The sequence below is a fragment of the Canis lupus genome, chromosome 16, assembly GCF_048164855.1.
Source record: "Canis lupus baileyi chromosome 16, mCanLup2.hap1, whole genome shotgun sequence".
In the NCBI taxonomy this organism is placed as follows: domain Eukaryota; kingdom Metazoa; phylum Chordata; class Mammalia; order Carnivora; family Canidae; genus Canis; species Canis lupus.
This window is the reverse complement of record NC_132853.1, coordinates 23,799,787-23,812,716: the sequence shown is the minus strand read 5'-3', so window position 1 is coordinate 23,812,716 and position 12,930 is coordinate 23,799,787. Positions and strand designations below refer to the sequence as shown.

Below are 12,930 nucleotides of genomic sequence, written 5' to 3'. Positions count from 1 at the left end.
GAGTAAGAAGTCTTAATCTTCTTACTTAGGCTTCTCACTATGGATGTCTCTTTCTCAATTATTAAGTACAATGTTAACTATATTTAACCCTTTTCACCTGTTTCCATGCTGGGAATTACTTGTTTTTGAAGAAGCAGGCAACTCTTGGAAATCACTGAATGAATCATCAAGGGAGCCTGACTTAGAAGCATCTTGAAAATCCTGGAAGTCGTCTTCTTCTGGTTTTACCACCTACGTTTATAGAGAATATTTAAATAGAAAGATTGAATTGATAAAATAGTAAATAACAACCGTTAAACTAAAAAACTACCTTTCAAATCTCCCTATTTAGGTACCTAAATTAGGTAGGCATGACTATCTAATTTTAGAACACACTTTAGATATAACACCAACTCAAGTATCAAAGCAAGAATCTGTCTTGCATTTAAAAAAATTTTTAATTTCTTCCTTTTTATTTTGGAGGAGGTTGGGAGGGTCAGAGAGAGAGAATCTTAAGCAGACTCCACTCCACCCCCAGTGCAAAACCTGACACGTGGCTCAATCTCACAACCCTGAAATCATGACCTGAGCCAAAACCAAGAGTCAGAAGCTTAGTGGCCTGAGCCACCCGGGGGGCGCCTGTCTTATATTTTTAGATAGTTTCTTGTACAAATGGTAAAAGACTGGTTTTAAAGAACTAATCTACACAATTTTATTTTATTTATTTATTTTTTTTAATCTACACAATTTTAAAACAGCTGAATCACGTTTAATGGATTACTAAGAACCTGCCATCTTTCAAAAATATTTTATACGTGATGTAAATTATAAGTGATACAAGCTTGTTATAATCCATTAGTATATGTATAAAGTCAACAATGAATACTGATTCTTAATCACATGCTCCAGAAGAATGAGCTTATACTACACCGTTCTGCACTTTTAAAAAAGATGTAATTAAAAATATAACGTGAAAAAAAAAAACATAACGTGGACATCTTTTCCATGTTATACATGTAGTTCATTCATTTTAATGGTCAAATAGTTTACCACTATATGGATGAAGCAAGATTTATTTTTAAAGATTTATTTATTCATGAGAGACAGAGAGGCAGAAACATAGGCAGAAGGAGAAGCGGGCTTCCCGCAGGGAGCCGGATGCAGGACTCGATCCTGAATCCTATGAGCCGAAGGCAGATGCTCAACTGCTGAGCCACCTAGTCGTCCCAGCAAAATTTATTTAACCTTCCTTCTTCTGAGGGACATTTAGCTATTTCTAACCTTATACTCTAACAAACAATGCTATAACAAATATCCTTGCATATTCTTGCTAACTCAGTTACTATTTCTGTGGGATAGATTCCCAATAGTGTGACTGCTTAGGTCAGAAGACACGGACATTTAGAATTTGGGTAGCTATTGCCAAACATGCCCTCCAAAGAGACTGTACCAGCAAACCATTTCCCCTACATTTTCACTGACACTATCAGGTTTTCTAAACTTTTTGCTAATCTGAGAAGTGAAAAATAAATGGAAGCATTTGAATTTCAGGTTTAGTAGCTTTCCCAAAGACACAGTCTAGGAGTTTAGTTAACTTTATTAAGCTTGATGTTTAAAATGTATATCCTAAAAAAAAAAATAAATAAATAAAATAAAATAAAATAAAATAAAATAAAATAAAATAAAATAAAATAAAATGTATATCCTGGGATGCCTGGGTGGCTCAGTGGTTGGGCATCTGCCTTCGGCTCTGGGCATGATCCTGGGGTCTGGGATCGAGTCCCACATTGGGCTTGCAGGGAGCCTGCTTCTCCCTCAGCCTAGTCTCTGTCCCTCTCACTGTCTCTCATGAATGAATGAATGAATGAATAAATAAATAAATAAATAAATCCTTTAAAAATGTATATACTATAGAGTACTATTAACTTTTAGCTAAAATTCATATCACTTAAGGCTTAGGAAATTTCTTCATTTTTTAAAAATAATAATTTCGTATTGTTTTACTACTGTTTAATTTTCACCTCCAGTGTCCATCCATAATACAGCAATCTTCTCTGGGTCCTCAGAAAAAAAGCCACCCAGATTCACTTTCAGGGATTATTTGGAATATGCACGGCATCTCCAATTACCTGATTTGCAGGGTAAGTTGGCATGAAGCCACTGGAAGGCTGGGCTGCAGCTCCCCCAACTGGTCCAACAAGGTTAATGCCCATGACTGGCTGTCCAAGGTTGAGGGGTAGGGAGCCTGCAGGGCCTGAAGACATCCCAGTTGGCTGACTCACCGCAGTAGGCAAAGTCATAGGAAAGCCACTTAAAGTTGGAACAGGAGCGGCTGGAAATTGATTTAAAGCATCAGGACTCATGGCAGGAACACCCCTCTATACAGAATAGAAGGAAAATGGAAACATTTTATGAGATTGCAAACCACATACAATCTAAATCCAGCAAAGTGAGATGTAAACGTAAACTCTGTAGTCCTGGTATGTTTCCACTGACTCCCACAATTCATGAATTTGATACAAGAAAATAACTTACAAGGTTAATGTAAACCTAATATCAAGCAAAAAAATGGTCAGCATATCTCAATTGTGACACTGTACTCTCTGATGAGTTTGGTTAACTCATAATCAAATCATTGTACATGAGAAAAATTGCTACCAAGCCAAGAATACTTTACATCTACAGAATTTTAAACAAGGACTTCAAAAACAGAAAGAATAATTTCATCTACTACGGAATAACTTTCAAGTTCAGAAAGGATATAGTTAGGTCAAAGAATGTTAATATATATTAAATAGCCTTTAAGCAAAAGAATATTTTGCTGGTGTGGGCATCATATAAACCATACATTTTTGAAGTACTGTATCCTAAGAATAATCTAAATTTTAATGTACAAGGAGTTCTATAATGTTATAGTCAAAAGGATGTACATTAAAAACTTATTTACTCTAACTTAATAAACAGTGTCTACCTGTGTTACTGCTATCATGGCGAGAACAGTATAAAGTTCCTCCTTAGTAAGTTTGCCAGGTGTAGTTCGATTAGCTAAGGCCCAAATCTGTCCAAGGGTTTCCCTGGGAAGTCCAGATGACATCAGAATGGGATAAAGTTTAGCAGTATCTATTCCAGTTGGAGTCATTGTGATTTCTAAAATTTTCTTATAGGCATCTATCAAAGGAAAGACCAGATTACAAATGTAAATATATTATACGTGATTGCTCTTTTTTGTTGTCATTGTTGCTTACACATGAATAATCTTAAATCAAATTGCTTTAATAAAACTGAAGTCATGTCAAGGTTTAAACTGCTGTAAAGATTATTCAAAAGGAAATATGCAACACACAATGAGGGTCTGCAGCTTAGAAGACAGACTGGAGTTTGGTCCTAAAGATGAAGATTTGAGGCTAAAAGTCAGACAAATCTTATAATTCAGGAGAACATAGTAACAACACTAAGATGGAGGCAGTATAAACAGATGCTTTGCACTATAAAAGAGAAGTCGTAATGATTGTGGGAAGAATTTGAAAATAGCAGTGGGGAGGCAAGAACTATACCAATACCACCTGTCTCCTCCAGTGATTAGAGGAGGTAAGATGCTATGGGAATACAGCTTTCAGAAAAAGCCACACTTTCAGTCAAGGTGAGAAAGTAGAGCATGTGTTTGAAATAAAAGGAAGGGACTGCTGAGGAGTTTTTCCACAATCAAATGGGGTTTCCAAAGGACAAAGTGGGAAAGGTGTTAAGAGATGAGGCTGCCATATAAAACAGGATACTAATATCACATGGGACATATTTTTATACTAAACAATTATTTATTATTTATCTGAAATTCAAATTTAAATGGATGTTATGTTATGCTTGTTTTCTAAATCTGCTAACCCTAGTTAGAGTAGTTTTGGGGGATGAAACTGGGTAGAGCTAAGGCAGACAGAATAAAAATGTTTAAAGCAAAATTTTACATCTAGGATTTAAATATGGATTAGAGATTAGTAGGCAGGCCATAAGAATATATATTTTGGCTGGGAAATTATGTGTGCATACATGTTTGGAAGCAGGGAGAAAGAAATACAAACTGGCAGAAAATGGAAGGAATTCTAATATATACTAGATCTGGGTTATGTTTGTTTGCCTTGAAGACACAGAGGAAGAAGATGCAAACTGTCTAACTGGCACTTGGAAGAAAACCTATTATTTTTATGTACAATTGAAGTCCCATAGGATTTGAGACAATCAGCCTTTCAATTGGTGAGTATATGATTATGATGTAAAGTAGACATTACTGGTGTTTTCCTAAAAGAAGTTCAGCTACAGTTTTCCAGGGGTTGGCAAAGTAGAGCAAATCGAACACATTACAATATATTAAGACTGATTAACATATGCTGCTATAATAGTCGTTACTGTAGGCACATCAACTGTGGCTCAATAGACTATTTCCTGGTATAAAGTGAATACTACCACAAAATACACACCTTAGTGATTTTTTTTTAGCTCAGCAGTAATATTAAAGAAAAAAATAAACACCACTTTCCAATGTTGAAAAAGGTGCCACTTGGTCTTTTACTTCACATATTACATGACAACTCATAAGACAAATATATTTTATTTATTTTATTTTTTAAATTTATTTATTCACGAGAGACAGAGACAGAGGCAGAGACACAGGCAGAGGGAGAAGCAGGCTCCATGCAAGGAGCCTGACGTGGGACTCGATCCCAGGTCTCCAGGATCATGACCTCTAAACCGCTGAGCCACCCAGGGATCCCCGACAAATATATTTTAAAATATAAAATTAATCACCAAGAGTTCAGAAGATTACATTAAACATATTAGTACTACCCTTGATAAGTTATTAATAATCTATGAAATTTTTAAAAGCACGATAAATCCAAGCAATGCTTTTAGAATAGAAGTCTATAATGGTCAATAAAATATTAAAGCTGGGATCCCTGGGTGGCGCAGCGGTTTGGCGCCTGCCTTTGGCCCAGGGCACGATCCTGGAGACCCGGGATCGAATCCCACGTCGGGCTCCCTGCATGGAGCCTGCTTCTCCCTCTGCCTGTGTCTCTGCCTCTCTCTCTCTGTGACTATCATGAATAAATAAATAAAATCTTTAAAAAAAAAAAATAAAGCAAAATATTCCTCCCTCATTTGTATAGCTATAAGCCTCATATATAAGGCTTCCTAAGAAACACCAGATCTTTTTTTTTTTTTTTTTTTTTTTTAAGATTTTATTTATTTGAGAAAGAGGGAATGAGCACAAGAGGGAGAAGGGGCGGGAGAAGCAGACTCTTGGCTGAACAGGTAGCTCAATGTGGGCCTTGATCCCAGGACCCCAGGATTGTGACCTGAGCTGAAGGCAGATGCTTAAGCGATTGAGCTACCCAGGCACCCCAAGAAATACCAGATCTTTTTTTTTTTTTACCAGATTTTTTAATTTCTGTACTCTTTCAGAAAAAAAATAAACAAGAAAAAAGTTAAAATTTCTCCTGCATATTTTGTAACCCAGCAGTAAAAATTCGCAACTATGTTTTCAACATTTAAATCAAAATATCCAAATAGCAACCTTGGACAAAGCAGCTTTTTTTTTTTTTTTTTTACCTGGAACCAAACTTTCATTGTAAATCCAAGGAGGCATTCTGGGCTGAACAGGATCCTGTGAGGGAAATACTCCCACACCTAGAAGATAAGAAACAATATTTAATGCACATAACAGTCCAGGGAGAAGACTGGGGAATTGTACTGAGTTACCCTTTTTTTATAAGAAGAGCATTGGCTGAAGATACTAAAAAAAAGCCACCAATACAATGAGAAGATTTGATTTCTAAACAACTCTTTTACATTAGCTATTTCCTAAAGAGTAAGTGAAAAAAACTAAGATCTACCAAATCAATATTTGGTAGAACCAGACGCGGCTTGCACCATTTCCCAAATGTTATGAATTAAAGGAGAAAATATGACAGCTGGTGGTTTACAAATTACACATGTAAAAAAAATGTAATTGCTCAAGTTTTCCTTGCAGCTTTTAATGGCATTTCTTTGCAAAGTCTTACATATATATATATATATATATATATATTTTTTTTTTTTTTTTACCTAAATATGACACTGCTGCCAGATGTATAAGATTTTTTATTTTTATTTAATTCAGAAAAAAATCCTCCAAAAGTTGCCTCCTAGGCTGCGCAAATTCTAATTTATCTCTGCAGGCTGAGTTGATAAAAACTTGGATCTTTTAGGCAGCAGTGTGTAGGATTTATTTCAGAGAAGCAAAACTATATATATTCTCATTGGTGACTTTTCCCATTAAATTTTAAATTTCAACCCTTATAGAAGATCAGAAAGTATAAGAGGGGAAGAAGAGTTTTTTAAAATAATAAAAAAAAAAAAAACTTAAAATCAGGAATGATTCTGATTTAAAAAACTGGTTATCACAAAATTTTTAAAAGGAGTAACTATGCTGAAAGAATTCAGAGCAAAATCATAGAGGTTAATTGGAGAAAGAAATGCATTAAAAATATTTTAAGCAAAACACTGATTAGCAAAATCAAGCAGCTTTCATTTTAAGATTAATGCTTAAGGTGTTAGCATTTGAGCGACATTTGGTTAAATAAACTTTTTGCTGAATATTTCATGAGCTCACCACTCTCTTCAATGGACAGGTTTTGGTCTGAAGTTTTTTCTGCCTCTGCAGTGGTGGTACCACTTACACGTCCATCTACAGCACCCCCGTTTTTGGCCGTTAAACTGGGATGGTTCTTACTGGAACCTGGGCCTAGGGCTTTGTGCCCAACTTCAGAGGTATTTAATTTAATTTGTTCCTGCCCCGACGCACTTACATCACAAGATACTAGGAGCTTCTCCTCCAAGGTAGGGCCTAAACAAACAGCATGAAGGGTTATTTGTATATTAATTGCAAATTTCTGTTTTTTTCAATCATCCACTTCCACCCCCAGATTCTAAGGGGTAGGCCCTGCCACACATAATGTAATTTTTGAAATAATCCAATCATTTTTGGGTGTGTTTCTACTTCAGCTGACTGAGGAAGTTTGGACTAAGTACATGTCTGCTAGGATCTATGTCTCAAGAATTAGTAACTGCCTCCCTCCCATCAGTTCACAAGTGAATAAAACTAAGGTACAGTTTAAAGTTTTGTCCAAGAACACACTGACAATAAATGGAGAACCCAGGCTTCTGAACCCCAAATGCTCTACCACTGAACCAGAGACTTTCTGATGCAGCTTTTCTTGGCTCATTATTCTGAACAAAATACTGGTAATTTTCCCAAACCAGAGTAATCTTTAGAAATCAGTTTGGTTTTTAAAGTTCGAAGGTGGTTTACATAGCTCCTAATTGAGGAGCAAAAGTTTTAAATCATTTTGCTGGAAGGTGAGGCCCCCAGGGGGAAAAAAAAAATCTAGATTCTTATTTTGAATTTCAATAGTACTCATATATTCAGGTACATGTTTCTTTAGCAACATCAGTGTATTATTCTACTTATATAAGAAAAGTAAATTACCCAAGATTATCTTAAGAATGCTTTCATTAGTATTCTAGGAGTTACCTGCTTTCTGTACATTGTATGAGGCTGCAGCAGTAGAGAAAGAAGGAATTTGCCCGGGGCCACCATGTAAGGCCAAAGACACTGGAATCTGACCTGGAGGGAGAGGCTGTGTTCCAGCCTTCTGTGTATGTAACTGGCCAAGTGGGGTGGTGGGATGGAAAGACTGAAAAGGCTGGGAAGTGGAAGGAACACATGTGGGCACTTCAACAGGCCCCTGCATAAAGTCACTGAACTCTTCTTCATCAAGAAAGGCAGATGATGGGGAGACAGTTTTAGTAGAATGAGATGATGTGGGGTAATCTGCAAAATGGAAAATGGCAATGAAACACATGGAAATGAAAATCAACAAGGAAAAAAGAAATTAAGATGTAGTACAATTCCAAAAGAATATACTAAAACATGAATAGCAGAGGTGAACAAGAAATAACATGAAATGAGAGTCAAGTAGAATTATTAAATGAATGAAAAACACTTTGATATCTATTTACATACATTTTTTTCTTTTCAAAAAGCAGTTTTAAAGGTATTTTACATTTTGTTCAAAAACAGAAAAAAGTAAAACTCAAAATTTCCTTCCTTAATTAAGTTCATACCACTTTTTCCTGCTGAGACCACTAATAATTTACATCATAGTGATGATTACTTTTGACATCTGAGTGATTTGCTGGATAATATCCTCTCAGACCAGTATGTACCACATATTAGCAAACCTATCTCTATGCTGTTTTTTTAAAAATTTTATTAAAAAAAATTTTTTTTTATCTCTATGCTGTTGAATACGTTTTGGACAGATACATACTTTGATGATGAAATTTCATTATGCCAGTTAGAAACAATGCATAATATATTCTTGACATTTTTGATGTATCACACATAGTCCGTACTTTGCATTCATAGTTCACATCAGTAAAGTTACCACTCGAGGAATGAAAATTACAAAAGAAAAGAACATTAAACACAATACCAAGATGGTACTGTAAAAAGCATCAAAAGTGGGACATCAGGGGATCCCTGGGTGGCTCAGCAGTTTGGCGCCTGCCTTTGGCCCGGGGTGTGATCTGGGGTCCAGGGATCGAGTCCCGCGTCGGGCTCCCTGCATGGAACCCGCTTCTCTCTCTGCCAGTGTCTCTGTGCCTCTCTCTCTCTCATGAATAAATAAAAATCTTTAAAATAAAAAAAATTGGGACACCATAAAATGCTGAGTCAAATAACTCAACAGTCAATTTAAGAAAGTAAACCCAGACTGAGGACTATGTTTAAAAGATCTTTGGCTCTAAAGTCTAGAAACATCATTGCAGCTTTTTACTGTTAAATATGAGACTTACTTATATAATAAATCTTCTCCACAGGGACTTCATTTAATATTATTTTTGCTTCTTCACATTTTTTCAAGATCCACAAAATTTATTTTAAATAAGTCAACTTTTAAAAACTAGAGTCACACACAGAGAGGCAGATAAAGGCAACATCATCCCTGACTATCTTCATCTCTGCCCCTCCACCATCTGCAGCCAGCTTCAAACTGGACTACATACCTCTCAATCTGCCTTTTTTGTTGTTGTTGAGGAATGGCTAACACATAACATTATATAGTTTCAAGTATACGACCCAGTAATTGGATAATGGTATATACTGTGAGATTATCACCACAATAAGTGTAATAACCATTTGTCACCATACAAGGTTACAAAAAACTTTTTTCCCTCATAATGAGGACTTTAAGCCAACTTTCAAATATGCAATACAAAATTACTGATTACAGTCCTCATGCTGTACATTAGAGCCCCATTGATTATTTATTTTATAACTGTAAGTCTGATCCTTTTGACTACTTTCACCTATTTCACTCATCTCCCATCCCACCCTCCACTTCCTCTGTCAACTACATTCTGTTTTCCTGCCTTTGTTTTCTTTTTCAGATTCCACATACAGGGGATCCCTGGGTGGCTCAGTGGTTTGGTGCCTGCCTTTGGCCCAGGGCGTGATCCTGGAATCTCGGGATTGAGTCCCGCGTCGGGCTCCCAGCATGGAGCCTGCTTCTCCCTCCTCCTGTGTCTCTCTTTATCATAAATAAATAAATAAATAAATAAATAAATAAATAAATAAATAAATCTTAAAAAAAAAAAAAGATTCCACATACAAGTGAAATCATATGGTATTTGCCTTTCTCTGGCTTATTTCACTTAGCCTAGTACCCTCAAGGTCCATCCATGTTGTTGCCAATGGCAAGATTCCATTCTTTTTTAGGGCTGAGTAGTATTCTCAGAATACTGAGTAGTATTCTGTTGTATATATATACCACATCTTCTTACCAATTCATCCATCAATGTATGTGTTTCTATTCCTTGGCCATTGTAAATAATGCTGCAATGAACATGGGGTGCGTAGATTTTTTTCAAGTTAGTGTTCTCATTTCCTTTGGATAAATAACCAGTAGTAGAATTGTTGGATTATATGGTAGTTCTATTTTTAATTTTTTGAGGAACCTCCACAGCTTTCCACAGTGGCTGTACTGACCTACATTCCCACCAACAATGCATGAGGGTTCCCTTTTCTCCACATCCTTGCCCAATACTTGTTTCTTGTCTTTTAATGACAGTCATTCTAACAGGCATGATGTGATTTTCATTTCCCTAACGATTAGTCATGTTGAGCATCTTTTCATGTGTCGATTGACCATTTATATGGCTTCTTTGACAAAATGTCTACTCAGGTCCTCTGCCCATTTTTTTTTCCTCTGCCCATTTTTTTCCGTCAAGTTTTTTGTTTTTTGGTTTTTTTTTTTTGCTATTGACTTGCATGAGGGTTTTTTTTTTTTTTTTTTTAAGATGTATTTATTCATGAGAGACACACTGAGGGAGGTAGAGACACAGGCAGAGGGAGAAGCAGGTTCTCTATGGGGAGCCTGATGCAGGACTTGATCTTAGGACTCCAAGATCACGATGTAAGCCAAAGGTATATGCTCAACCACTAAGCCACCCAGGTGCCCCAAGTTGTAAGAGTTCTTTCTATATTTTGGGTATCAGCCCTTATGGATATACAATTTGCAAATATTTTCTCCCATTCAGCTGATTGCCCTTTTGTCAATGGATTCCTTTGCTATGCAGAAAGCCTTCAGTTTGATGTAGTCCCACTTGTTTATTTTTGCTTTTGTTGCCTTTGATTTTGGAATCTGATCTCAAAAAAAAATATTGCCAAAACCAATGTCAAAGAGCTTACCACTTATGTTTTCTTCTAAGGGTTTTGTGGTTTCAGTTCTTACATTCAAGTCTTTAATCCATTTTGAGTTAATTTTTGTGTACGGTGTAAGACAGTAATCTAGTTTCATGCTTTGCATTTGGCTGTTCAGCTTCCCCCAAACCACTTATTGAATAGACTGTCCTTTCCCCATTGTGTATTCTTGCTTTCTTTGTCATAAATCGTTGACCATAAATATGCCTGGATTTATTTCTGGGCTCTCTGTTCTGTTTCACTGATCTATGTTTTTGTTTCTATGCCAATATCATATTGTTTTGATTACTACAGTTTTGTGATATACTTTGAAATTAGGGTATGTCATGTCTTCAGCTTTGTACTTCTTAAGACCACTTTGGTTATTTGAGGTCTTTTGTGGTTTCATACAAACTTTAGGGTTGTTCTATTTCTGTGAAAAATGCCATTGGAATTTTCATAGGAATTGCACTGAATCTGTAGATTGCTTTGGGTATAACAGGGACATTTTAAAAATATTAATTCTTCTAATCCATGAGCATAAAAAGGTATCTTTCCTTTTTTTGTGTGTAACCTTTTCAATTTCTTCCATCAATGTCTTAAAGTTTTCAGTGTACAGGTCTTTCAACTTCTCTATTAAATTTATTCCCAGGTTTTCTGTTCTAGTTGATGCAGGTGTAAATGAAATTATTTTCTTAATTCCTCTTTTTGATAGTTTGTGTATAAGAAGTGTGATAGATTTCTGGGCTCTCAGTTATAGAGTGTATAGAAGTGCAATAGACTTTTGCATATTGACTTTGTATTCTATAACTTCACTGAATTCATTTACTAGTTCTAACGTTTTCTTGGTGGTCTTTAGGGTTTTCTATATGTAAAGTTTCTTCACATTTTTAACTACTTTATTTTATTTTTTTAAATATTTTTATTTATTTGTTCATGAGAAACTCAGAGAGGCAGAGACATAGGCAGAGGGAGAAGCAGGCTCCTCAAGGCAGCACAATGTGGGACTTGATCCTGGGACCCCAGGATCATGCCCTGAGCCAAAGGCAGACATTCAACCACTGAGCCACCCAGGTGTCCCACATTTTTAACTACTTTAAATTACTTTAATATTTACTGAAGTCTAATGCTTCAGAAGCAGTCTTTTTTTTTTTTTTTTTAAAGGTTCTCTTCTGAAAAATGGGGACACCACATGCTTTTCTTTTGGACATTTCTCCTTTAGATCCATGAGACAGAACCTTCAGTGCTTCCAGGTTTTATGAAAGATGCAAAATGAATTAAAATTATCATTTTAATTAATTTTGTGAAAAAAAAAAAAAGCCATGACCCAATAAATTCTAACCCCTCCCCAAAATGGTCGCAAGAATGTAGATTAAGTTCTCAATTTGGCTTCTCAGACCAGCAGTGATAGAAAAAATAATAAAAAACTGAGAGCTACTATGAGTACTTTTTAAATGGGCCTTATTTACTAGCAATAAGGCTGCAAACTCTAAACCAATGTTTCTTTGTATTGACTGGAATTATGTCAATCTATGTGGCATATATTTTGGTTTATAAACTCTCACAGCAAAAAAATAAACTCTCACAGCTATATATATGATTAATAAGAAGTATAAAATTAGGTGATAGCTTGTATATTCAATATTTTAAGGAAAACAGTCAGTGGGGGCAGCAGGGTTAGAAGATGCTTTTGGGGGATCCCTGGGTGGCGCAGCGGTTTGGCGCCTGCCTTCGGCCCAGGGCGCAATCCTGGAGACCCGGGATCAAGTCCCACGTTGGGCCCCCGGTGCATGGAGCCTGCTTCTCCCTCTGTCTGTGTCTCTGCCCCTCTCTCTCTCTCTCTCTCTCTGTGGCTATCATAAATAAATAAAAATTAAAAAAAAAAAAAAAAAAAAAAAAGAAGATGCTTTTGGTAGGTAAAAGGCTGAAAACTCTTTGTATACCCTTTAGGCTTACGTGTAAGTCCCTAACTGGAGAAGCTCTGGGAATTTCTTGGGCATGCTTCAGAAAAATCTTTTTTTGGCTGATCATGAAGCAGTTAACTAGAAACAGCTAACTGCATGCCATGTTGACTGAACTCATGAGACTATTTAAACATCAAAACATCAACTATTTAACAATAAGGTTGTTAAACTATACCTAGTTGTCCAAAAAAAGCATGCTGGAACCGTGTTTGTCCT

At 36.1% G+C, this 12,930-nt stretch overlaps 1 protein-coding gene across 11 annotated transcripts in view; it reads right to left on the bottom strand.

Moving 5' to 3' along the window:
• Positions 1 to 12,930, bottom strand: part of SYNRG (synergin gamma) — an 84,465-nt gene that overhangs the window by 42,324 nt on the left and 29,211 nt on the right. For 5 of the 11 annotated variants that reach the window (XM_072779581.1, XM_072779583.1, XM_072779584.1 and 2 more), the window contains exons 7-12: positions 7,541 to 7,840; positions 6,620 to 6,853; positions 5,578 to 5,655; positions 2,951 to 3,147; positions 2,109 to 2,357; positions 98 to 231 (exon numbers count right to left, since the gene is read on the bottom strand). In XM_072779581.1, coding sequence (XP_072635682.1) covers positions 98 to 231; positions 2,109 to 2,357; positions 2,951 to 3,147; positions 5,578 to 5,655; positions 6,620 to 6,853; positions 7,541 to 7,840 — 1,192 coding nt within the window. The remainder of the gene's footprint in view (positions 1 to 97; positions 232 to 2,108; positions 2,358 to 2,950; positions 3,148 to 5,577; positions 5,656 to 6,619; positions 6,854 to 7,540; positions 7,841 to 12,930) is intronic. The other 6 variants (XM_072779592.1, XM_072779588.1, XM_072779590.1 and 3 more) reach the window with 3 other exon arrangements.